Below are 25,051 nucleotides of genomic sequence, written 5' to 3' on the forward strand. Positions count from 1 at the left end.
AACCTCCGGCTCGAACATAGCGAGTGAACGCGTTAAAAAAAGCTTTCTGCGTTCATGTGAACGGTCTGAAAGGTCGACAGCAGATCCCACAGTGAGGCGCAGCAACAGGAGGCGACATGCTCTTGAGCTCCGTGAGCCTTCACTCTCTCTCACCCTCTCTATCTCTCTCCGCTCACTGTGTAGTTCACACATGTGGCCACCAGGCGGCGACAAAACCTGGGACTCGTTTTCTCTGAGGAAATGGGACAGAAATGCCCGTTTGAGCTGATGGACCCCTGATGGGATGCAAACTCCCAAGCACTAAAAACACACGCACACTCACTATGAGTGGCTTTTTGCCAGTGGTGCCATTTGCTGGCCCAACACTGCACTAAATGTTCCACCTGAGAGACGCTTGAATAGCTAAACACACCTGATCCCACTAATGACGTGTGAATGGAGTAAGCAAAGGTGGACTGGAACTCACCGTTAATTCCAATACATTATTTCAACTCTTATTAGCAAACGAAAGTTGGGCTACATTTGCATTAGTGTTTCTAACCAGAACCATGTCAAGTGCATTTCTCTCATAAAACATTTGAGAAGCAGAACAGTATTCTTCTTCACTGCCTTTTTGGAGGCAGTAGGCTTTCTCTGCGTATCACCGCCACCAACTGTCGATCAGTGGAATAGCGTGTTGAGCATTTAGTCTGACTCAGTCAGACTAAATTAGTCTCGGTAGCATCATGATATAATACAGCATGGGAAATGGTGATGAAGTAATGCCCATAGGAAACACATAATACAGTAAGAATCAGTCTGAGAGCACAGAAAAAGGGACAAAATGAAAGGTAGTTTTGCCACTAATACTCTACAAGTGATTTCACTTAGTTTTTTTCCTTTTCCTTGTCTTCTTTCTTCATCTCCAGCTCTTGAATTATTACTTAAATAAAAATGCTAAAAGTGAGGGGACTGCCCCGGTGTCTGTTTGGGGGAAACACAGACTACTTGTCACATGGAGACCTTCCAGAAACCGGGTGAAGATTAAGTAAAACTGCTGCAGCACTGTCTGCTAATAATCCACCCAGCCAGATTCCCAGAAAGTACAAAAACGTACACAAACCTTTTTTGTAAAAGTGCATGTACTGTACGATAGAAGTAGTCTGGTTAATGTCTGCTCTTAAAATTGAAGGCCGTTTAAAAGAACTTCACTTCAGTGAAATGACATTAAAAAAGTGAAAGCAGCCTCATTCAACGTCAGTGGGTCTCCAGTGTCCTGGTGTTTTTCCATTCTTTAATGTTTAACTGATTTATGACAAGAGAACAGGACTCTGTGATGAGTTTATCATTGACTTACACACATGGTGTGTTATATGATGTGCATCACTTATTAACAGGTCACATTCTTTACTAAACTTTTTTTACTTTAGGTTGAAATGTTTTGAAAGGCTAATTTAATTCCATGTTAGCCTGGATACATAAACTATTGGATGTATTTGTAAACATTAGGAGACCTCTTAAATCAAATATTTATCAGTTGTTTGTATCTGTAGATGCGTAGTATTAATAAAAGCTATTTAATCTGACTCGTATCAAAAATGTTGAGTAAATTTAAAGCAGTGATGCTGTAGGCGGACTCATATTAGGCCTCATCTACTTGTTGTATGAGGCAACAGTGGCCTGGCCATTTAAAATACGATATACACCGTGAACCAGGAGTCTAAACACACACACACACACCAACACAAGGCCTCTGTATTTACAGAACACGGATGAGTCAAACTGGTGTTAAGCCCTTGAGCTGTGTGTGACACACAGCCCCTAGTGAAGACTCCGTCCTGCGCTCCAACCCCAAATAAAGACATAGGCCGGTGCATTGTTGTCGTCAGTTCTCCTCCTGCTGTCAGGGCAGGGAAGATGAAGTGTTTTTCTGCGGCTGGTGTTTAGGAAAGCCTTCCAGAGGACAGAGTCCTGGCGAATGTTTGTATGATGTTGTCGTGCTGTATTATGATCATGGAACGAGCTACGGAAAGTGTATTCGTCTTACCTCCTGCTGTATCAAGTCAGGGAGATGGGAATGTGCATCAAACTGGTTTAAAACTACATAATGTTACTCTAAATCTCTGTATGTGTTTATCTGATACAGGCTGGTTTTATTCTTATATCTTGGAATGAATCTCAATAAAAAATGCAGTATTTAAATGAACATAAATGATTGTATTACAGTTAAGAGTTGGTAGAAGGTGGTGGTGTATGGTGTAAATATGTGTAAATACAGTCTAATAATTTCAAAACGTGAACCAGATTAAACAGAAGAGACTCTATAGTTTACTCTGTCAGCATTTTTCAGTTCCCTGTAGGATGTGAAACAGAGAATATCTCGACAAACAAAGCTGTGCTATGACTGAACAGCTATTCTGGAGAGGTTTTGAAGGGTCAGGGACAGAGCTCAACAACAGGACGTTAAACTGTCTGTGTCTTGGATCTGTTAAAGGTTGTGATGAAGTTCTATACGGCTGAACCGATTTAACATCGACACATGTATATTTAGCGCACCTGGAGTATAACACTTAATAATCCTCGGCATTTTGCTGACAATGTTTTAGCCTTAATCTCAATACTATTACATTGAGATTAGAAGGTTGAGATTAAATTCTTTTTTCAAAGATTCTCAACAGTTATTAATCTCAATGTAATATGATTAATCTCAAATGAGTTGACGTCTTGTCAAATTCCTTCAAAAGCGGATCTATATTATTGTCTAATGAGCTGTGTTAAGCAACAAACACATTTCTGATAACAAAAAAAAGGATTACAATGTTTTTCATCTGTCGTGCAACCACAAAAATCTGATTTAGAACATGAAGCAGTTTGGGAAGAGATGAGTGTTTTTTTAATCCTTCCTGTCAGAGCTACTGAGTTTCATTTTAGCTGTGGGATTGATCATGAATCATTGAACATCACTGCAAATACCCAGCTGGTATGACTGAAACCCTGCAGGTAGAGAACCACTGATATGGAATAAATGCAGTTAGCTGTATCAGGCTAAGATGTACTATGACTTTTCCCCAAATTCATATTATGGCAGCTATTTGCTTGCTATTTGATGATAACGCTGGATTATTGTTTGGAAATGTAATTTTCAGTGTAAATGCTAATCAGCTAATATAAACTAAAAACCAAATCATTTTCTACCTCAAGCATATTGCCCAGTTAAATAGACTGTTTATATGTTTGTATAATACTTTTCCTTTTGCGAGTTTCTGTTTATACAAATGTATTGTGTTTTGATCCAACTTTGTCGACTGACTTTTACGCTCTCTTCTTCTCAGTCAATCTGATCTGGCCATGACCTCTGTCTGACAAATCACGTTGCTGCTGTCAGACCTTAAAACAGTTTCTTCCCAGCTGTTGTTTCAGCTCTGTTTCACCTCCACCTCCAGTGTTCATCAGTCCAGGACGTGAGATCCTCAAGAGGTTGTCCTCCAGGACAAATGAGGATCTGACTCTCTGTCGTCATCACAGTCACGTCTAGATCCTAACCATATCGTATTCCTAACATGCCCTTTGTGAGTTTAAATCCCATGAACACCATACATTCACAATAGAGTCTAATTTCTAAAGACTTTCAATCCCTGCGTCGCATTTCAGTCGTGCAAATCAATAAAGACAAAAATAATACTAATAACTTAATTTTTCCTTTTAATTGTTTTTTGTTGATTGAAAAGTAAATAGTGTAGAGTGAGCACATGATAGCTAAAACCTTACGTTTACATCTTGTTTTTTCTCCAAACACAAATTCAACAAATTAATTTTTTGAACAGTGATCTTTCTCCGCTGTCTATGTTGGTGAGAAAATAAAAATATTTTAAAAAACCTGAATTCTCACTGCAGGTATTTCCTTTTTTTGGAGTTGTTTATCTCACACAAACCAAAACCAGAAACACCTCCCTCATTCTATCAAATCTTAAAGGCAGCTACACACAAACGTCTCAAAGTCACCGTGTCGACAAAACATCTGCATCAACTCAGCCACAATCAGATTTCTTTTTTTTCAAATACGCCATTGGATTTTCTGAGACAATTTAAATATTTAAATACCAAAATAATCATCCTTTAGAGGAAGCATACGCCATTCGGCACATTCATATCAACTTAAACTTGATTTCAATGTAACATGGGTCATTTTCAGCAACTTCTTCCTTTTAATTTGCTTTTAAAAATCATATATTTGTCGGTTTGCTTCTTTGAACCATCGGTGGTAATCACTGAGCCTCAGTGATTCTTCAGACCAGCAACACACATCTATTATTATTATCATCATCATCATCGGTTCTTTCGGATCATGTGTTACTCAATGACATTTCCTCGCACAGCGGATGACAGACCAGATGTTGCGACGGTCTCTTAGGAAATCCTTCATCTGCCACAAAAAAAAAACCCTCAGTAAGTGCAACCAAAGACAAAGAAATGAGGTCACTAAGCTGGGTTACCATACATTACATTTTCTGGTAGGCACAAAGTCAGAGGAATAAGCCTTCAGATAAGACCAGTATGACCAATTTGAACATCCATTCCAAAAGAAGAGTTCCACTCATTAAGGCGTACCTAATGGTGTTTTAAGACCTTATTATAGAAGAGCTATAGCTGAAATAGCTCGATATCAGAATGATAAAAAGAACCATCGTCACATTTAGCAGATAGTATTTTGTCATGTCATATCATGGTTGTTGGTTTTCTACAAAAGAAACTTAAATTTATAACCAAGCCCACTTCTCCTTTCTGCCCTATTTCACATTTTTTCTCTCAAGACTTCCCTCCATTTAAAACAGCTACAAGAAAATCCACATTTGCATGATTAATAAGTTACATTTTTATACATACACACAAACAGAGGGAGGCTTGGAAGTTGCTTGGCACATTCTCATGCTTGACCAACCTCCTACAATCTAAATAACTATACAAGACACAGTAAAACAGGTCTTCTCACACCACCGTCTCCCTGTTCAGTCATGAGGCTTCAGCATGTACAGGAGATGAAACAGGACACCTGCATGGTCATGATTAACACTTCTCTGCATAATCATCCTGCAAAAAGGAGGGCATACGCAACCCAATGCACTAAGTAACATGGAACAGTTCAGCTGTACATACAGTATCTTCACATACTGATAAAGTTTAGATTCATAATTTAATCTGTATATATTGTATCTTAATATGCTGGTACCAGGTATTCACAGTGACTCTAAAATAAAATTACAAGAGGAAGTTTGTACAAGAAACAAGAGAGTCGGTGTGACTGACGAACGTTTGGCATCCCTTTTTGTCGGAGTATAGAGTTTGTGGTTGGAGATTAATTTGTGGTCAGTTCCGTTGGATTTCGGTGGGATTCAGGAGAGCTGCCTGCGCTTTTTTTCGTTGGCACTGAGGAGAAGCAGTCCGACTCCTCTGAACACACGTTTACTGCTATTGGCGCCAACAGCAGTGGACACAAAAAGGGTGAGGTAAAGGTGGTGGCAGGGGGATGAGATCTTATCCACCTTCTCATGTTGAGCAAGACATAACCTGGGCTAAATAAGGTTCACTATGTGCCCTGTCCAGTGCTGATTTTACAAAAAAAAAAAAAAGGTGCAAGAACGACACAGAAACACATACAAACGCACATCAGGGTGGAATGGTAAGATTTCACCAAGTGTCCTTACCGCTACCACTCATAAGCCATACTAAACAATTACCCAAAATAGTCACTGTAGACATCCGCCAAACACAAAACATATTTAAATACAATATCCTGCATTTTACTATTAGTTCAAGGTGTTTTATTCTGACACCTAAAGCTATTTTGCCAGCTGAAAGTAAAAGCTGCCTTTTGGCATTTTGTGGTTCAGGCCAGTAGGAGGAGATCTTCTACAGTATGGCTGCTACAATAGTGAGGTTAGAAGAAAACAGCTACAGGCAATCATGGAAGGAAGCTGAAGCAGCTCTTTTCCTGCCATTGTTTGCGTTTTCAGGAGGGGTAAAAACCCTTTTCAGTATCCCTCTTACACTGTTTTCAACATACTTCCAGGAGGAACAAGCATGCTCAGTTCCTTTTTTATGACATTTCCAGGTTACATCCCTTTTATGTATGGGTTTAAAAAAAAATACTTTCTCGCTAAAAACTCCAGTGTCTTAAATACAGTACTACTGAGAAGTGAGGAGGGCAGAGAATTATGTCCTGACGTAACAGGCCTCGCTCTAAGGCCAGTCAGTTGGCATCATTACATCTTCTGAAGTATGAGGCTGCCTACGGGCTTGTCATTGTCATGTCCCCCCTTTTTTTTTTCTTGTCTTGTTTTGTTTTGTTTCAAGGCCTTCCACACTATCAGCGCCGGGCAGAACCACACTCAGACATTGCAACTAAACGTCTGGCAGAGAGGATAGCGATACTACTGTTCACATATATTATTGGTGATACAGTATATATACACACACTTTTGGTCATTTCAGATAAGACACCACCAAACATGCTATACAGTGTCTCTCAGTCTTAATTGCCACTTTTTATGCAAGTGCTATTCAGCCCAGCTTGTCAAGTATTTGAAGCAAGGTACAGTAAGAGATGCACACACACAGACACACACACGCATAGGCACGCACACATGCGGCACACATCCACACACACACTGTATCATATACACCGAGAGAAGCACTCTGGCATAGCACGCCGACGTAGCAGCCTGAGAGCTGCACATCGGTCAGTCTATGAAGGTCATGGGATGTTGGAAATGTCATTTCGTTCTCTTTCATGGGTTGATTTGCATACTCCCTCACCAAAAGGCAGGTCCATGATTCAGGATTGAGACTATGGTTACACACAGATTGAACAGGATGCGTGTGTGTGTCTGCCTTTGCAAATATTTACGAACAAAATCGGTCTACTGAGCGTACAAGCACGTTGTACGACTTGCATCTTTCTGCTGATTTGTGTGTTTGTGCGTGCGGTGGCGAAGCTAACAGGGCTTGTTGACGTTGCACAGCAGCTCGGTGACTTTGATGAGGCGAGCCACTGTGCTCTGCGACTCCTCCTGCAGCCGCTGGTTGTTCTGCCTGAGGCTCTGCACCTCGGCCTGCAGCACCGCCTTGTCCTCCTTCTCCTGAAAGACATCGGCACACAACAAAACAAAAGCCGTCGCTCAGATCGCTGTGGCAGGAACGGGAGGGGAGCGACAGGTACAGCGGTGGCTTTAAGGAAACTAGTGGGCACACATAAACACAGAGCTTGAAATAAAACAACACAAACAGTGTAGAGAAGCACATCACGCTGCAGTGGGGGAAAAGAAACAATCCACTGAACTGATCGTTTCTTTGACAGAAGAATCCTAGTTCAGAACTTCAATTATGGTCTATAGTCTCAGTGCTTTGTGGTTTGGCCTGCTGGTCAGACTGAGTAAGCAACTAATCACCTATAATTGGTCAAAGGTCGCAATTAATGATTATTTTCATTAGTGAATAATCTGACAACTATTTTTAAATAATTGTTTGACGTATAAAATGTAAAAAATATAGTGAGAAATGCCCAGAGCCCAAGGTGAAAGCTTTAAATTGTCTGTTTGTATGACCAACAGTTCAAAACCCAAATATAGTCAATTTTCACATTTTAGAAGCTGGAACCAAGAAAGTTTCATTTTTGCTTCATATATATGACAGACAATTAATCAGTTTATTTTATCTGTTATTATAATTATTATTAGCTATAGTTTGAGCACTAAATGGATACTTTATTGGATAATTATTCTTGAGAGTCCATAGACTAAATGGTATATTTATCTAATATGTGTAGAGATACAGAGACACATTCACTATTGACCAAAAATTCTCAACACAACGTCCACTTGTCTGCTGCTGACTGACTCCATCCGCGGAGGAAGGCCATAATATGTGGTCGAAAGCTCCGGGAAACACAAGTGGACTTTGTGTTGAGAATTTTGTTTGTTTTTTGTCAAGCGGCTGTTTCCGAGGTCGAGATTAAGAATAAGGAGTTCATCACATACAGTATTCTTTGACATCTACATACATGGATTAGCAGAAAATAATAGAAATGATGACAACAGGAGTTGTCGGACACACATTTTTTACATTTTCGTAAGTATGATATTGGGGGATTTACAAATCTGAAATGTTTCTGTACAAATGAATGCTTTAAATGTGTTTCTGTATTCAGTGCATCCACAGTGAGCCCGCTGTGATTGAAATGGCTGAACGGACGGGAGGATTTGTACAAGCGAACAAAAGCCTGCATCAGAAAATACAAATAATCTCGCACCAGCGACAGAAGCTCAACAATTTGAATACTTTTTCCTACCTGCTGACTCTCCCGTGGAGCTCACTGAAAATATTATTACAGAGAAAAACGTTCATGAAAGTCAAAGCACCTTTTGCAGGTCATCCTGCAGCCTCTTCAGCATGGACTCCAGCTGCGACACCTTCTCTTCGAGGTGGCCTGGAGAGTCACTGCGACAAAGAGAGGCAGTGACACTTTGTCAGAATCAATTATTGTAATCGGAGAAAGTCTAAATTAACTTGTTTCCCAAGTCACAAATGAACAAGATGAATGTCTTCACTGGTGTATTTTACAGAAAGGTTTTTCTTGTATTTCTCTCCTGTTATAACACCGCCCTCGTCTCATTTCAGCAAGTGAACTTTTCACTTTGCTTGATTGATCTTGACTTCCACTGTGGCAGCTTCAGAGCTCGAGGCTTCGTCCCTGCTGCCTTCAAACCTGAAATACTCAGAGATCAATTTACTGTAATTGCTAGGTTGACAAGCAGACCCATTTTCAGCGAGAGAAGTCATCCCATGATGCATTTCGTCTGATTGCAGTTATATATAACGAACGCTTCTGGTGATGTGAACAGCATGATAATGCTTTTAAAGGAAAGAACATGGCATTGACGTCAGATGGTTTGGGCATCTTGAGAGTTTGATATTTAATGATGTCACCATTTATCTTTTTGGTTGGTTTAAAGCTCATTTGTGTTTATTTGTAGACATCATTATTTTGAAGGAGGTTGGCAGTTGGTTTTTTATTGTAGTCACTTATCTGAATCTCTCTTTTTTTCAACTGATATGTACTGAAAAAGGAAATATTTTCCACATATACACATTTTCAGGTTCACTAACAGATGCCAATGAGAGGTGATATGGAGTATTCTGTGTGAGTGTCTTTTATAAAACATTTTACATGCTCGTTGGAGCCAAATTGAAAGGTGAAATAGTCATCAACACTGACTACAATACGTTGGGGGGCCTGTAAAGACTCCCTTCGAAGAAAAGCTTCACATTGGTGTTTTGATTTTGGCCAACAGTTCTGGACTTTGTATGTTCAGACACAGCATGGAGGACCAAAATAAGGTGAGCAAGGAGCTGGACAAAGTGTAAAAGAGAAACAAAATGGATCAGAGTGGGAGTTTTACCGAAAGATGACAATGACAGTGAGTCAGACAAGCTGTGTGTGTGCGTGTGTGTGTGTGCATCTGTGACTGCATGCGCATAACTGCATCACTGAGTCAGCAAGAGAGCTCTCTTTATGGGGGAGAGAAACCATCGCATTGACTCACACAGTTGGAAGTTGCCGATAAAGTCTAAATAATTGAGGGAGAATAAAGAAGTAGTGAAAAGGGTTGTGTGCGGTGATTCTGACAAAAAAAACAAGAGACTAACGACAGAGATATTGAGCTGTCTGCTTCACCCTGAGTGTACTGTATAGCAACCCACCTCTCATTTGAGTCTCTCAGCTTGCCGTCTGTCTGGTCAGCTCCTGTCTGGGAGGGGTCTCCGGCTCTATGGTCTGTGGTAATGAACAATATCCACATTAATATCATTTAATGCTATAGATGCCATAATGAAAAGATGAGGAAGACAAAGACAGGAGATATTCACTTTCTCTCAGTATAGAACATATTGTCATTCATACACTTATCTTCATATAGAGCGCAGATCCATTGCACTCACATGTTGTTGTTTTTTGGCCAAATTGATGTGGCCAAATGGACATTCAACCCAAACGTGATTAGTGAACATCTCACTCCAAAAACAACACGCTGGGAAGACTTTCTACAAGATTTTGGAACCAGGTGATAAGGCCTGGTTCACCTTCGGCTTTTCAGTTCATCCCAAAAGTGTTAGGCTGGGTTGAGGTCAGGCCTCTGCGACAGCCGGCCCAGTTCTTCCAAACCAAACTCAGAAAACACATTTCCGTATGGACCTCACTCTGTGCACAGGGGCATCGTCAGGCTGAAACACGTCAGGACCTTTCCCAGTCTTTCTCCACAAAGCTGGAAGCAAACTGCTGTCTAAAACATCACTGCGTGCTGTGTCATTAAGCTTTCACTTATTTGGAACAAAGGGCCCCAAACCATTAGTAAACCACCCCAGAGCAAAACTATACAGCCAGGGGTGTTTGGTCATTTAATTATTTGCCCCGTGCCTCTTAGGGCAAACATTACAGTTACATTTATATAAACATTTAATGTCTAACTTGAATCTTAAGATTGTGGAACAAAAGTCTGGATCCAAAAAAATATTTGTGACGGTGTTAACCACTATGGACAGCTTGTTATCTTATTTTATATTTACAGTAAGTGAGGTGTGCATAAGTAAATAGCTCCTCACCCTCTCGGGACAAAGCCTCCAGGATGCTGCGGCAGGCCGTGGCCAGGTCAGCGATGGACTGCCACTCCTCCTCAGTGGTCTCTGTCGTCTCTGAGAGAACTGAGAGAACGAGTTTAAGATTTAACTCGCTTTTGTACGGGACAATACAGCAGAGCGGTGGGACTGCAGGTTTTTTAAGCAGCCGGTCTACAGTAACAAAGAGCCACCACTAGGGGGTGCTGCTGTGTTAATGCTGGTCAGATTCAGGGGGCAGAATGTAGAGGCACAAGGAGGAAATGTTATAATGTACTGTATGTAGTGTGCCTGCAGGTTTCACTCAATTATGTTTCTGACTTTGTAAGTTTAGATTTAACTCAAGGCGGCATACTAAAATACAAGACAATGACCTCAATATAATTAATAACAGAATTTGGGTAAATGATTACATGCAAATTTAATAAAAAAGACGCTATAATTGTTACATTTGTAGGATCTATTAAGTCCTTGAAATTGATCTTTTTCATTTAAAAGTTGTCATTTTAACAGACTCCCTGTGAAAGAACGTGATCAACAATCAGAGTCTTCAGAGGCCGCCCCCGCAAAAATCCGAAGAATCAGATGAGAGGATGAGCAAGTGTGCTCTTATGGCGGATAAATGATGAGTCTCATAGTCTCAGCGGAGGCAGAGCAGATGGCGTAAGAGGGGCTCCTTGATTTGGGGCTGCCTAAAACTCCACCCCTCCCACTACCCATCTGTCCCGCTTTTATCCCAGCCCTGGCAGGGGGTGGCAGCAGAGCAGGGGTGATATTAGATTAGCGGGATAGGGGGCAGCGTGGATGAAAGAGGAGGGACAAAGGGGATGCAGTGGGGAGCAGAGGGAGGATGATGAAGAGAGGGGTTTAAGGCAGAACAAATCTGGAAAAAGGGACTTTGAGGCTTAAATCAGGCAGAGATGATTTGCAAACATGTGTAATTGTTCCATTTTGGCATCATTTGAGCAGTCGTGTCAGCTGTTGTGTCTGAGAACGGAGCTTTGCGTTGAGTCCACGATCAGGGTCATTATATCTCTTTGTGCTCTTTGTCTCGTAATTAATCTACACACATTATTAATTTTTTATTTAACATGCTGCCATTTTAATATGTAAGGTATTATACATATATAAATATATTATAAATATAATATTATATGTATATATATATATATATATAAAAAATATATAAATAAAGAATTAGCAGCAATAGGGAAGTACTTACTCTTGGTGATGGAGTTGTGAAGACTTAGGGCTCGTGAATTTCTTTCAGCTCGGTCTAAACATGACAACCGGGAAGACGAGTCACTCACTGAAGCTTTCACATCACCAAACTCGGCGCCCGTGAACTGAAGACATAAGAGAGAGAGATAGAGATAGAGGGGAAACAACACTGTCAGAGAGCGGATGGCGTGCTGGGGTGAGAAACTATACTCAGATGTCCTCTCGTCTCAGTCCGTCACCTGTTCGTCCTCCAGGGGAAGCTTGGGTTTGACAGCCAGGATCAGATCAGGTGTGGCGTCCCTCAGCTCGCCGACGTTGTCGTAGATGTGGCATTCCCCCTTCAGCCCCACGTTTTCGTACACGTGCCTGTCCAGACCGAGAGGGAGAAACGTGATGGTGGTGGTGGTGGTGGGGGGGGGGGGGGGGGGGGGGGGGGGGGGGGCAACACAAAGCAAATCTGTTGTTGATGCTTTGTGACATTTTTTTTATCCAATCCAGAGGTCAAAACAGAAACTGGAGCACGTCGACAAGCAATCTCCAGGATGGCTTAGGTTTAGAGCTGATTGATGTCTGCTATCCTGCACTCACAAAATCATCCATCAAAAATATCATATCTGATGCGGTTTCGGTTCAGATGATTTGCGTGATAATGAAAAGCAGTCAAACTCATTTTGGGTGAGCAGCAGAGTTTAATATTATCCTCGTGAATATTTTCTTACGCACAATTTCTGCCTCAAGCTGTCGTAGCTTTTTGGAGTTCTCAGGGTGAAACCCACAGTGTGCTTACAATGATTTGTCAGGCAGACACATACGTGCCCTTCTGCTTTTATAAAGGTGTTTTTCTCTCTCTTTGGAGCTTAATACTCGGCAAACATTCTTGTGTCTGTCAGAGAAGGACCTTGATACTCGAGAAGATGAGGAAATACAATGCGGACCATGGTAAAAGTGATTTTTACATGATTTCTTAACTTGAAAATGTAATCTATTGTCATTTTAATGTTTTACTGCTGAAGAGATCTACTGCGCAACCGTCCAATCATCTATGTGAATTTTCTAATGTGAAACGCAATTTAAAAACTTTTGCTTTAAGTAAACACAGTTCAGTGAAGCAGAGTGACACATTGCTTGGCGTCCTTTCATCGTACCCTGTCCTTTTGCAGGAAAAGTGACGCACCATGACTCTGAGATTAAATTGTGATGAGTCAGCTTCCGTTTGAGGATATTTTCAGCCATGCTGGATGATTTCAGAGCCTTTTTACCTGACGGTCTCCCAGTTTGCAGATGTTACTATAGAAAGATCTCTCAAAGCAGCATTTTTTGTTATTTATATTATATATCTCTCTATAATATCTTCAAAACACTCGTGTGTCAGGCGATGAGAGCTTGAATGAACAGTGGCATGCTCTTTAGTAACACTCACCCATCACACGAATCCCTGTAGGTCGGCTGTCTCTCCAAAGAGCAGCTGCGTGTGAGCTGCGAGCCGCTGCCCTCCTGGCTCTGAATGGCTGGTTGGTCCTGCAGAGAAGTGGCCCGTAGCAAAGGTAAGCTGGGCGGCGTGAGGAGCGAGCCATGACATCTCTCACTCTGCCCTTTATCACGCGACTGTCCTTCGCCCTCTTCGGCCTCCACCTGCACCTCCACCACCGTCATGTCCGCTTCATTGACCGCACACTCGTTCAGCTTTTCCTCCTTTGCTTCTCCTTCCTCCTCCTTCTCCTCCTCCTTCTCCTCCTCCTCTTCTTCCTCCTCCTCCTCCTCCTCCTCGTCATCATCTTCTTCTTCCCTCTCGTCCAGTACCCAGGCCTCTCCAGACTGATCCTCGCCGGGTTTACACTCCGCATCCTTGATGGCTTTCTGGTACAGCTCGGAGAAACTTCTGCGGAACATAAATCAACAACATACTTAGTAAGAAGATACACACACTTCACCACTCACAGCTCTCTTTTCGGCCCAGCCTCTCATCCCACTGCTGAGTCATAAAACTAATCTAGAAGCCAATAACAAAGACGAGGTGCTATATTTGCCCATTATATCCCTTTGGGAACACAGAACCCTACTTCCTCTCAATAATTATGACATCTTTATGGCAATTTGTGCTTTCTTGTCACAGAACAAGCATTTCAGCAATGAAATGTAAATAAACCAGTGGGATCCATTCTAAAGCTGCAGAGGTGTCCACTTTGATATTGGTTTTATTTGTTTTAACAATTGTGTCCGCAGCTGTTTCTGCCCTCTGTCTGACTTCAGCTGAGTGGAAAGTGTGCTGTTAACAGTGGGAGGCCCTTTGCCAGTGTGATTAAAGAGCATTAGAGGGATTGATTGGTTGTTAGCCAGCTGGTGTGACACTGATGGCAGGCCGTCATCAACAGCAGAGTGAGCCGTGACCCCAGAGTGGCACCTCTCTTGTTTTCCTTTACTGACTTGTCCCACTGACCCCCTCCTCCTTCTTTGCTGTCAAAACTTTCTCTCACCGCCTCACTGGGACTATTATCCACTTTCTGGAGCACTCTTTATACCCTTGAGGCCCTTCTCCAGTCTCTCCCTGTGTCTGTTGACCCATAAGTGCCCTTGTTAGTGTTCTCTTTCTCCCTCTCCTCATATCTGCAGCTTCACCCACCTGCGTGGCTTGCCGTTCTCGTCAGGTGGGATGACAGTGATGTGGATCTTGTGCGCAGTGCGGAGCAGCCTGGTCCTCTCCTCGGGGCTCAGGTGAACCAGCGAGTGGCCGCACAGTCGCACCACGCGAGCCCACAGCTGCAGGCCTCCGCTCTCGGCGTAACAAAACCGCTGCAGGTCCGTCACGAAGCCCTCCTCGTTCATCAGGAAGCCGGGCTGTCCGACGCCGTCGCGCAGGGGGGTGACCTCAAGAGCCTCGCATCCCCGCGTCACCAGCTGCAGATGAGCGGAAGATGATGAATGAATCAGAAAGACGTAAACCACCCGCTGCAAAATGTTAAATACGAACACAATCACCCACCTCTAGCCTCTGCACCACCTCGCGTATATCCTCCGCCTGGCTCTCCGTCACACTGATTGAAACAGACTCCCCGCGCTCGTAGAAGATATCCAAGCAGGGCCCCCCCCTCCTTAGTCTCTGTCACTGCCTTCCAGCCGATGACATCTCGACAGGAGCAGTTAAACACCACCCTGCGCGTGCACCTCTCAATGAGCACCACCGACTCGGCAGACACCCCGAGCAGACAGGGGAGCCTGAGTTCTCCAACCTCCCCATCATCTCCACCGTTGACCATCACAGCCCACACCAGCGCCCCAGCGCTGTGCAGCTCGGCCCCTTTGGCGCCCTTCAGCTTGTCTTTGCGCTTGCCACCCAGAGAGAGCAGGGGGAACTTGGTGGAGGAATCGATGGGCGTGGTGGTCACATAGTTTTCGGCCAGGTCCTTCAGGTATTCCTGCCGTGTGCGGGTGGCCATGGAGCGGAACTTCTCTGACTTCTCTGCGGCGTTTTCGGCATTCACGGCCTTCGCCAGGAGAAAGTCTCTGAAGGCGGGAGAGCTAGGGAATCGAGCGCCCTTAGGGAAGAGTGGGCCAAATAATGGCATGTCTTTAGAGCGTGTCACGGCCACCCTGAGAGGGAGAGGGAAAAACAGGAATGCTAGAGTAAGAGAGAGTGCAGAAGGAGCGTTCAATCCATGTCTTGTTTTTCCGAGCTTGACTGTGGACCGTAGTGCTCTCCAGAATAACAAACATTTACACTGAATCTGCTGCAGAGGAGCACAGATTTGTGTTTTCTCCTGAGCGGTCCCATAACTACTATGATGTATGAGGCCCATGTGTAAGAGTGCACATATAGTAACACCCATCTTTACATTGATTTACATGCATATCATGAATGACATGGTCCGTAAAAGACGACTTATTTTAGTTCACTACTTCCTATGACACACAGGATGACCATGAATGTATTGTCTCAAGAAACGTGAGGGTGAAAAGAGATGTATTTATTTACAACATAGTGGAAGAGGTATGATCAGACCTGTAGTAGGTGTTGTCAGTGCAGGGCTCATGGACCTGAACGATGATGAAGACATGTTGGAAATGGGAGCGGATGGACTTTGGCGTGAAGGGCAGGGCGCCGGGCTCCTGGAACACGATCGTCACAATGTCGTTACCGATGTGTCGCTTCCTCAGCAACTGGAGAGGCAAAACAGAAACACAGAGAGATTTATGTAAGAAGCAGGCATGAGTCATTTTAGTCAACTAAGACCAAACCACATCTCAGTTTGCCATGTTTTATATCTCAAGAATGGACAAGAAATGTTTGAAGAAGCAGCTAAAGAGATTACTTTTAATGAGCAAAATAGGTGCATTAAAATAAACTGATATTATTATTGTTATTATTATTATTATTAGTAGTAGTGTTGTTATTGTTATTATTATGGTTTACTTATGAATCCATCTAAATGTTTCTGTTTTAACGTTTGTATGTCATTTTATTTTTGGATGCACTGGTGATGTTGTAGCTACATTATTGACTGTACGTAGTAAAGGTGTAAACATTTCTTGATTATATGTGTTTTCTTTGAATTACAAACTCCAGGGAAACAACTAATGTGCATCAAAATAAACAAAATGATGAAAACCAATGCTGTTAATTGAACTAAAGGCTAAGTCAAAATAAATGAATATAAAAGTCTCTGAAATAAGCTTGTGTGTCCATGATCTTGCTATTGTTGTTAGCACAACTCAACACTACTAATACAGAAATGAATGAATTTTGTAACTTTAAGTTAATTAATTATTGTCTTTATGACAAAGAAAATAATTTTTCTTCCAAAAAAAAAAAAAAGACTAGAACTGAAGCTGAATAAAAAAAAAACAGCTTAATCAAGATATTATTACATCACAAACTGTTGCTGCCAAAAAGCAGCAGAATGTAAGGGCTTCGTCACTGCCATGTTTTGTTTTATTTCAACTTCTAATCTATCTCGGCATGTCATGTCCAGTCTCTTTGTAAGTGGCAGCAAACAGGCTTAAACCATGAACTTCATATAAAGAGATGACAGTCAGCCTGATGGAGAGGCGGCTGTGAATACCTCCATGGTGGGAGTGAACACTGGGGGGCAGGATTTTTATGTCATGCTTGTTTGCGGAGTACAGACGCTTTTTCTAAAGCGTTTACAAAAGCATGAAGTCTGAACAGAGATGGGTGATGAAGGCTGTACCAAGACTGATGCAATTCTATATTACGAACAAGACGTGAAACGTATGAGAAAACTTGGTATTGGAAAAATGGTTCTGCAACACAAAAGGCAGGAGAAGGAAATCAAATATCAAATCTCTGCTGAAATATATATGGGGTTGTATCTTTACCTGTTGCGTGTTGTTGGCTGTGTAGGGCAGCATAGTAGACACGTGAAACATAATCTCGTAGTCCTGGTAGCGCGTGTAGAGCGAGTGTGTCCCAGTTGAGTCCGCTGCACAAGCAAAAGACACACAGAAACACGCATCACGCAAAGAGAAAGACAGATAGGGATTTAGCAAAGTCAGTCAACGTTTCTGAATGAAAGACTAAACTCAAATTGTCACATTCAGGGTCCGTCTGATTTGCCGTTCTCTGCCGCTCACTGAGGGGAAAACAGCTCTGAGATAATCAGCAGTGACTATGCTATTTTGCAGGCATTACTCAGATTACATGCGGCTAGATAGGAGTTATCTTAGGCTTTCAGTGGTGCACTGATGCCCTTCGGATAATGGTCCTGCGACGAGGTGAGATGCAGCCAATACATGCGGGTGTGGTGTGTTTTTTTCCCCCCCAGCTTACTCTTGTTGTCCAGCTGAGCTCTGTATTTCTCCCAGCCCTTCAGCCGCACACGCTCCCCGAGCAGATCCAGGAACTCTTCAAACGCCGGGCCCGAGCTCTCGTTGTTGTACATGTCTTCCTCTGAGCTCTGCCCGGCCCGGCAGTACATCACCCCAACCTTTCGCTGGAAATTCAGCTACATTAGAAGACAGAGAAGCACAGAGTCTATAATTATCCTGTCAAGACCTTTCACCTTAATGAGGCATCCTGATCATTTGACATCTTACTTTACATCCAAAAAGCTTGTCTGAGAGAATTTACGCTGTAAAATGTTATACACCTGCACAGCACACATTACACTATTAAACCTCCTAATCCTCCGTACGTTTCATGCTTCAAACAGAGGGTTTAATTCGTCAAAGTTGTTCGTTCCTTTTCTGAAGTAGCTGACTTCAAAGGTGGAGCTAGTGGCTGTATGGTGTGTGTGTGTGGGTTTAAATGTTCAGCAACTTCTGCAAAATAAAGTTTCAATGAATGTGATAGGGCTTAAATGTTTAAGCGATCAGCAGGAAATCATCTAAGATCATTTTGGTCACAGTTTCTCGACCTTGAATATTTGCTTTTCCTCATCTCATTCGTTTCATTTTGTTTGTCAAAGTAAGAAACCTATGTTGGACATTTCTATAAAATATAGTCCTACATGAAGAGTGAACAGTCACCACGGTGGCAAAGGACGATGAGAGAAGAATGAACAGATATAATAAGTGTACTTTCACATCTAAAAACACCTGACTGATCACTGCGGAGGTGTAGACTTCAGAACGTCACCTTTAGAAAAACATGTTTTTTGTGTCTGACCTCTGAAAAAGAGCCGTTTGCTGCTATTGAAATGCTTTCTCTCAGACAGTCTTTGGTGTCAGCAGAGGCAGCCTTACTCACCCCCTGTTCGTCCAGCTTCAGCAGGGTGTCCCTGACCTTGGGGGAGTTTGAAGCCAAGCGAAGGCAGTGCAGGTTCAGTTCAGGCATGATGAACTCCAGCAGCCTCTTGGGAGACAAGCCTCTAGGGGTCGTGTGACGAGCGGCAGAAGGCACGGACTCCTCCAGGATGGAACCTCGCAGCGTCTTCATCTGGGGAGACGATTCACAGGCGTCACATCCAGGCAAACCAATTTCACATACACTGAAATCGTGGAGAGCTTTGGGGATAGAAAAGCGCCAGGGTTTACCTCTGTGGTGCGAAAGATGATTCTGTAATTGTACTGAGCTCCGCTGGATCCGTCTTTCTCCTCTCGACGGAAACTGATGGCCACTGGGCCGAGGCGGTCGTCCATGCCGAAGAAATTCTGGTGTTCTGCGATGACAATAGAGTCAATTTCAACTGTGACAGCGTTGGGGTTCAAATATAACACTCTAAGAGAACTGTATGAAAATGATGAGGGTGTGGAGGGGGGCTGAAAAGACCCTCCCAGTAATTCATATTTTCTTTGAACCCTCGCCTTAACTGCTAAACCCTCCACCTTTACATATCAATATAGGACGCTAACCCATCTTTGACTTCCCCTCTTTAATCATTTTTGGGCAATCCATAAATGATAAGCCGTGATACAGACTTCAGAGTTGAAATGTGATGGTTCATCAATGATTGAATAGCACCACAGTGTACATCCACACAGCTGGACTTAACCCTGTCATATCATTCTCTCCATTGACTTGCCATAAACAGTTGAGTCAGACAAAATAGAAGTTTCACTACACGTACCTTTCATGTAGAAATATTTGCGATAGTAATGGGCTCCCAGATCTGCATGCTCTATAAAGTAGTTGCTCTTGCCCTGCTGTTGGACGTGACTCTCTCTGGGCTCCTCCAGGACCGACACCGCATCGTTGGGGGTTCGCAGGCTCGACCAGAGTCCCCGCCTCCCCTGGGATTGACCGAGACCCACCTGCTCTTCTCCCCCCGTCTCGTTGCGGAAGTGGGGGCAGCTGAGCAGGAGCTCGTTGTCGTTGCCGTCGCCTTCGTCCAGCAGCAGCGACTGCTCGGGGTCATCTGCGTTCACCCCGTTGCCTCCCCCGCCCTGTGCGGGTGAGGACGGGGTGGCTTGGGAGAGGGGGCGCAGCTGGGAGGCGGCTGAAGCCCCAGAGGTGATATTCTTTTTCCGTCCAATGCTGTCTCTGTTTGTGGCCGCCTCGGTGAGGTCAAACAGGATGCTCTGGACATCGTAGTGGGCAAAGTTCCTCACCCAGGCTCCGCCCCCAATGTTGTCATTAGGACCTGGTTGAGGGATCTGAGGGGGCTTAGTCTTCTTACTTAGTCCTTCAGGCTTCGGCGGCTTGGCGGGTTTTGGGGAGTCCCCTGAGGGCACAGACAGACCACGAAAGAATCCATCGGGCTCTGGAGGGTTGCCCTGCAGGCCCAAAAGCAGGAAAGGGTCTTTGAAGCGTAGGGCATTTGGACTCAGGGGCCCCTGATCATCTGTGCTTGGCTCCTGTGCTTGAGTCTGTCTCTCCAGCGAGGACAGGCTGCCGTATTCCCTGTGTAGCAGCACACCCCCATCGCCCTGAGCCCCCGCGCCCACCTTCTCACCAACCACCCGAGCTGCTTTCCCCCCTGCCTTCCCGGAGGAGTCCAAGTCTCCTAAGGTCACATCGCTGTTACTTCTCTGCATGATGTGGCCGCGGCCCACCGACCTCAGCGTCAGCCCCACACGGCTCGGAGTGAGGCTCTCATCCTCGGCTCCGTCAGCCTCCCTCCTCGGCGGCCACTCCACTAGACCTGCTTCCCGGTTGGGGTCAAAGTTGACGGTGGCAATAGGCGGCCGCATGTTCTGACGGCGAAACTTGCGGATGAAGAGGTCATCTGACTGCATGGTGCCTGAAAAACCGACTCCAGTCCAACAATCGTCTCCCCACTCTGGTCCAGAGCTTTCTGCTCTCCCACTAAAACGTCTGTCCTGGTCTCTATGGTGCCGGTGTGAGATGGTGAAAAACCCCTCTGACTGAAAGCAACAAATACAGTCCTCATTCACTTAAGATGGTTGAATTTTCTCAAACCTCGGACGTCTCTCTGTGAGGTGCCGCACTTTGTCCCAAGTCAAGTTGTTTCAGTGTAAATGAAGAATATTGAGGAGAATATGCAGATGTGTCTGGTTGCAGGGGTCCGTCCCGGTGTGCAGTGTCCAGTCGCGCGGTGCTCATTCCTTCAGAATAAGGTCGAGAGGATCCTCACTGGAGCCGGAGTCCTCTTTGTAGCAGAGGCTCTATCAACCTTTCTAACATGGCATCCATTCGTCTGCACTCTTCAGTGCCTGCTGCTTCCCTTTTGGTCAGGTCCTCTGGCCACCTGCAGAAAAAAAAAGAGAGAAAGAAATGTCTTTTTTAACCTCATCATTCACCCACACTGCTAATATCTTAATCGACAGCTTTATGTTCAGCCCACAGCAGCTCGTCAGTGAGTACACAGAAACACTTTGTTTGGAAGGAAAGATTTGACAAAGTATTGAATTTCAACAATAAAGCAGCAGGCAGGGCTGACGTCTTTTATTGTTGAGTAATGCCTTGTGCCTCTGTTGCCTCTCATTATTATTCTTTCCTTTACACACTTTCCGTTCCAAAGTTTCCCTAAATAGTTCCATCGCGGACTTACTGCTCACCACATCCAGCCTGCACACGCTCACAATAGACAGTATTAACACAGGGGAGGGGGCCTTCCTGGCTCTGCCAACATACGAAAAATAAAGTGTAAACTGTCTCCCACCCTCAAATACGTTCACACACAAACACACGCAGTTTTGTTAGTTCACTCCTACACCAGTATTTAAAAGAATATATAAATAACAACAACAACAGACACATTATAAATAACTTCCGACATAGTATATTGGATCAGCTGTTATTATTTTCACAGAGTTGGAAGAGTACGAAGCAGTGTGCTTCCCTTTTTTAAAAACTCCTTAATAAACAATTCTTTGTTATAAGTTTTGACTGCAACTTACCAACAAAGTGGGTTTAGTTTCAGGTACAAATCAGCGAGTTTCTGTCATAATTCGTCGCAGATGCACTTGTCTTTAAACAAACCGAGCTGAAACCTTTTGTCGCTCTCAATAAGGTATGAGGCTTCTTCCTGTCTAGCTTTCCGCATGCATCTCCTCTCTCGTGCTTGCAGCCTAAAGAGCAGGTGCAGTGGTGCAGAGCTGCTACCAGAAAAGCTTCACACACACACACACACACACACACACACACACACAATAAAAATGCTATAGAGTAAAGTGAGGAAGTCACAAGAAATCTTTGTTTCCCTTTCTTGCCTGCTCTCACACTCTCCTTTTCAGCAGATGTTTCCATTTTTGCTGTGAAGAGAAAAACAATTTAAAAAGCTGTTCACCACATATGAAAGTTATCGGAGGTTATCGGGAGTTTAAAAGGTGTTAAGAGATATGCCAATGGTGTTTACCTACATATATATTATCTAGAAGACATTTGAGGGGCTCACTGTTAGCAGGAAGTGTTGCTGACTGCAGATTTTTTTGTTAATACTGAAGTGGATAATGTCTGCTCTTCAAAAAGAGGGAAACAAAGGCTTTGTGGCGCGCTATTGTTTTATTTGCATTTGATCACTTTCAGCATTCTCCTCTGGGCTTGTTTTCTCATGATAGTTGGTAACAGTGGTGTTGGATACATGGTAGAGAACAACACACACCCAAGTATTTGTTTTGGAGCGATAAAAAAATGTATAAAAGCTTTTTTTTTTAAAAAACAACAACTGTATATTATATTTGATCTGAAGTTCCAACTTTTCATTTGTTTTCTTTAAAATAAGAACCGCCCGAGTTGTGTGACATTATTATTTTAAAGTCCCCATAAGAATGAGCAAACATGAATATGTTGGAAGGATACCGTTTTCTCTGTGGGAACAACAATCATGTTGAGGTTTGAACCATATACATTAACGATAATATGCATTTTAGTTTGGTGGTGAGGCTCCGTCCATGCAATGCTCTGAAACAAATGGACTCAGAATGGCCTTTCAGTCTGCAATCTTCCCGGCAGAGCTTGAGGCGCACAGCATTTGATGGTGATGAGCACATATTGGAAGAAACATTCAAAACCTCATGAATCTAAATGTTAATAGACGAAGCGACTGGGAAAGTGGGGTTAACATACTGGAAACAGACAGGACGCATGTGTATGTATGCCAGAGTCAGGATTCAACCCTTATCGAAACAATACACAGTTTGATCACATTCTACATGTTGCTCTAACTGTTAACTAAATTGTATTTTCTGTAATTCTGAAGCCTTAAAGAATCTTTTTGCATCGCCAGGAATGTCACGCTGCTGGAAAAAGACAATAACCTGTTATTTTATCTTATTGAGCTAGAATGGTTAAATTTACCGATATCAGCTTTAAAATAACCACCAAGGGTAAACGCTACAGAGGACATGACCTCGGTGGCAGCTCGTGGCCTCCTGTGTATGCAGATAGAATAAGTACCAAAAGTTTAAATGAATGGCTAGTGTTACACATAGACTGTGTTCATATATGATTGAACAATATGTGTAAGATTGGACTATAAATGTACTTCCATGTCTGTCTGAACCAGCGTGAGGCTTGATTATGCTGTTTGCTTCCAATAATACAGTGATGATGTTCCCTCTATGTGTGGTTCCTCATCTGACACACTGAGCACTGGGTCACATAGAGAAGCCTCTGTGCACTGTCTGTATGGTGCCAGGGCTGCTGACATTAAAACCCTGCTCATGCTTCTTCCTGGGAACCTGCAAATGTTCTCAAGCATCATTACCCATGTGGGCACAAATGATGTTTGTCGACGCCTATCTGCGATGATTAGGTGCGGCGTCGGGCGCATGTTTCACAACGCCTTGAAAAGGTGTGTGCGCAATCAATTTTCTCCGCTGTCTCACAGTGGGAGTGTAGATTATTGGCAGCATGTTCTCTTAAACAAAAACAGATCACAGATTGCCTTCATGCCGTTCCAGCAGAAAGCTGAACTTCCAGGCTCGGGCAAAAACACTCTTGCTCTCCACCAACACGGAGCGCGGGGTTGAGCTTGGACACTTATCACTCGCCGCCTTTGTACAAATCACATATTCCTGAGCTTCTGAAGACCCCCGGCCCATGAATCAGTCCTTGTTTCCATAGCAACCTATCTTGTGCCTCCCCCTCTATTGATGTGGTATCCAGTCCACAAGTGCTTTATTGTCAACTCTGCTCAGCGGGTAAAATGGCTCCGATTTGTCAAACAAATCGGAGCCATATACAACTTATATTAGTGTCAGTGACCCTGGTCATATAAACCTGGTCATGATTTAACTGCTTGCCTCAAAAACCTAGTTTAACATCAAAGTCAATAACAGATTACAGTTTATAGATGCTGTATCTATAGATCTATAGGACAATATAATTCTACTTCCCCCAATTCAGCTGGATGCTTAGCCTAAAGAAACAGATCTGAAATCAAAAAACACAATTTATGTGGCACGTAAATTAAAAAATACACCAGCATGATTTATTTTTGTTTTGCCATGGTAGCATGATAACTTACAATGTTGAACAAGGTGAACATAATACCTGCTTGACAACAGCATGCGCTGCCATTGTGAGCATGCTAACATGTTAGCATTGAGCTAACAGCACAACTGTGCCTCGACACCATGGAACTGTGGTGTTATTCAGCCTTTCTGAGGCAATCGCAGGGTTCAATCAATCAATTATATTTCATTAAAAAAATACCCCCCTTACAATTTAACAGCCCCCCGCATTCATTTCATCCTGGTGTTCTGTGTGTCAGACTTAAAAAAGTGTCATGTAATGTTACTCAGTACTCAGACATCAGTATCATCAATGCCCGTCCCCATTTCAGAAGCATCCTCTGGTCCACGGATAGTCTCATAGAGCCGCTAGCATAGCTGCACACTCTTGGTCTTGTTAGTGTATTTTAGATCAAAAAGGGGCCATAATACACTTAAATAGTGGTATCAAAAGAAAACTATGGCCTAAATGTTCTCAGTTGTTGCAGTTTTTTATGTTCCTAATTGGTCAGGACTGTAACTGCAACTGGCTTTGAAGAGGAACCGCACAGAACTTGGATCATTCAGGTATTTGCAAGATTCACATGTACATTATCTGACTGTTGTTTCAGCATCAATCAGAGTGTGATTACGTTCTTTTTCATCTGTGTTTACAGATGTGTGGGGGTACTAAACACATTCCCTTTCAATCAGAATCAAGTGCAGAAAACTTAAAATGGTACTTAAAAGAAAGAGATTTTCTTACCATTACTGATATGCGAAATCTTCAATCAAAACTTCACCAGCCCAGACTTTAACATACATATGACCACCACATTGACACTGGCCTTCCTTTGAATAGAAACTGTCCTCTGTGTGTGTTACCGCTATAGAG

At 43.2% G+C, this 25,051-nt stretch overlaps 1 protein-coding gene across 1 annotated transcript; it reads right to left on the reverse strand.

The window, feature by feature from the left end:
- Window positions 1-3,684: 3,684 nt before the first annotated feature.
- sipa1 (signal-induced proliferation-associated 1) lies at window positions 3,685-20,496 on the reverse strand (the record flags this gene model as incomplete). The annotated part of the gene is given in 16 exon segments (XM_079172135.1): window positions 3,685-7,115; window positions 8,394-8,472; window positions 9,736-9,808; window positions 10,633-10,731; window positions 11,867-11,990; window positions 12,105-12,231; window positions 13,286-13,744; window positions 14,486-14,760; window positions 14,846-14,950; window positions 14,952-15,453; window positions 15,863-16,020; window positions 17,200-17,303; window positions 17,651-17,825; window positions 18,569-18,757; window positions 18,856-18,980; window positions 19,389-20,496. Coding segments are annotated over 16 exon segments (3,846 nt in total). The 3' UTR covers window positions 3,685-6,971.
- Between the last annotated feature and the right edge of the window lie 4,555 nt (window positions 20,497-25,051).

This window comes from Pholis gunnellus, assembly GCF_910591455.1.
Source record: "Pholis gunnellus genome assembly, chromosome: 13".
Classification (NCBI taxonomy): domain Eukaryota; kingdom Metazoa; phylum Chordata; class Actinopteri; order Perciformes; family Pholidae; genus Pholis; species Pholis gunnellus.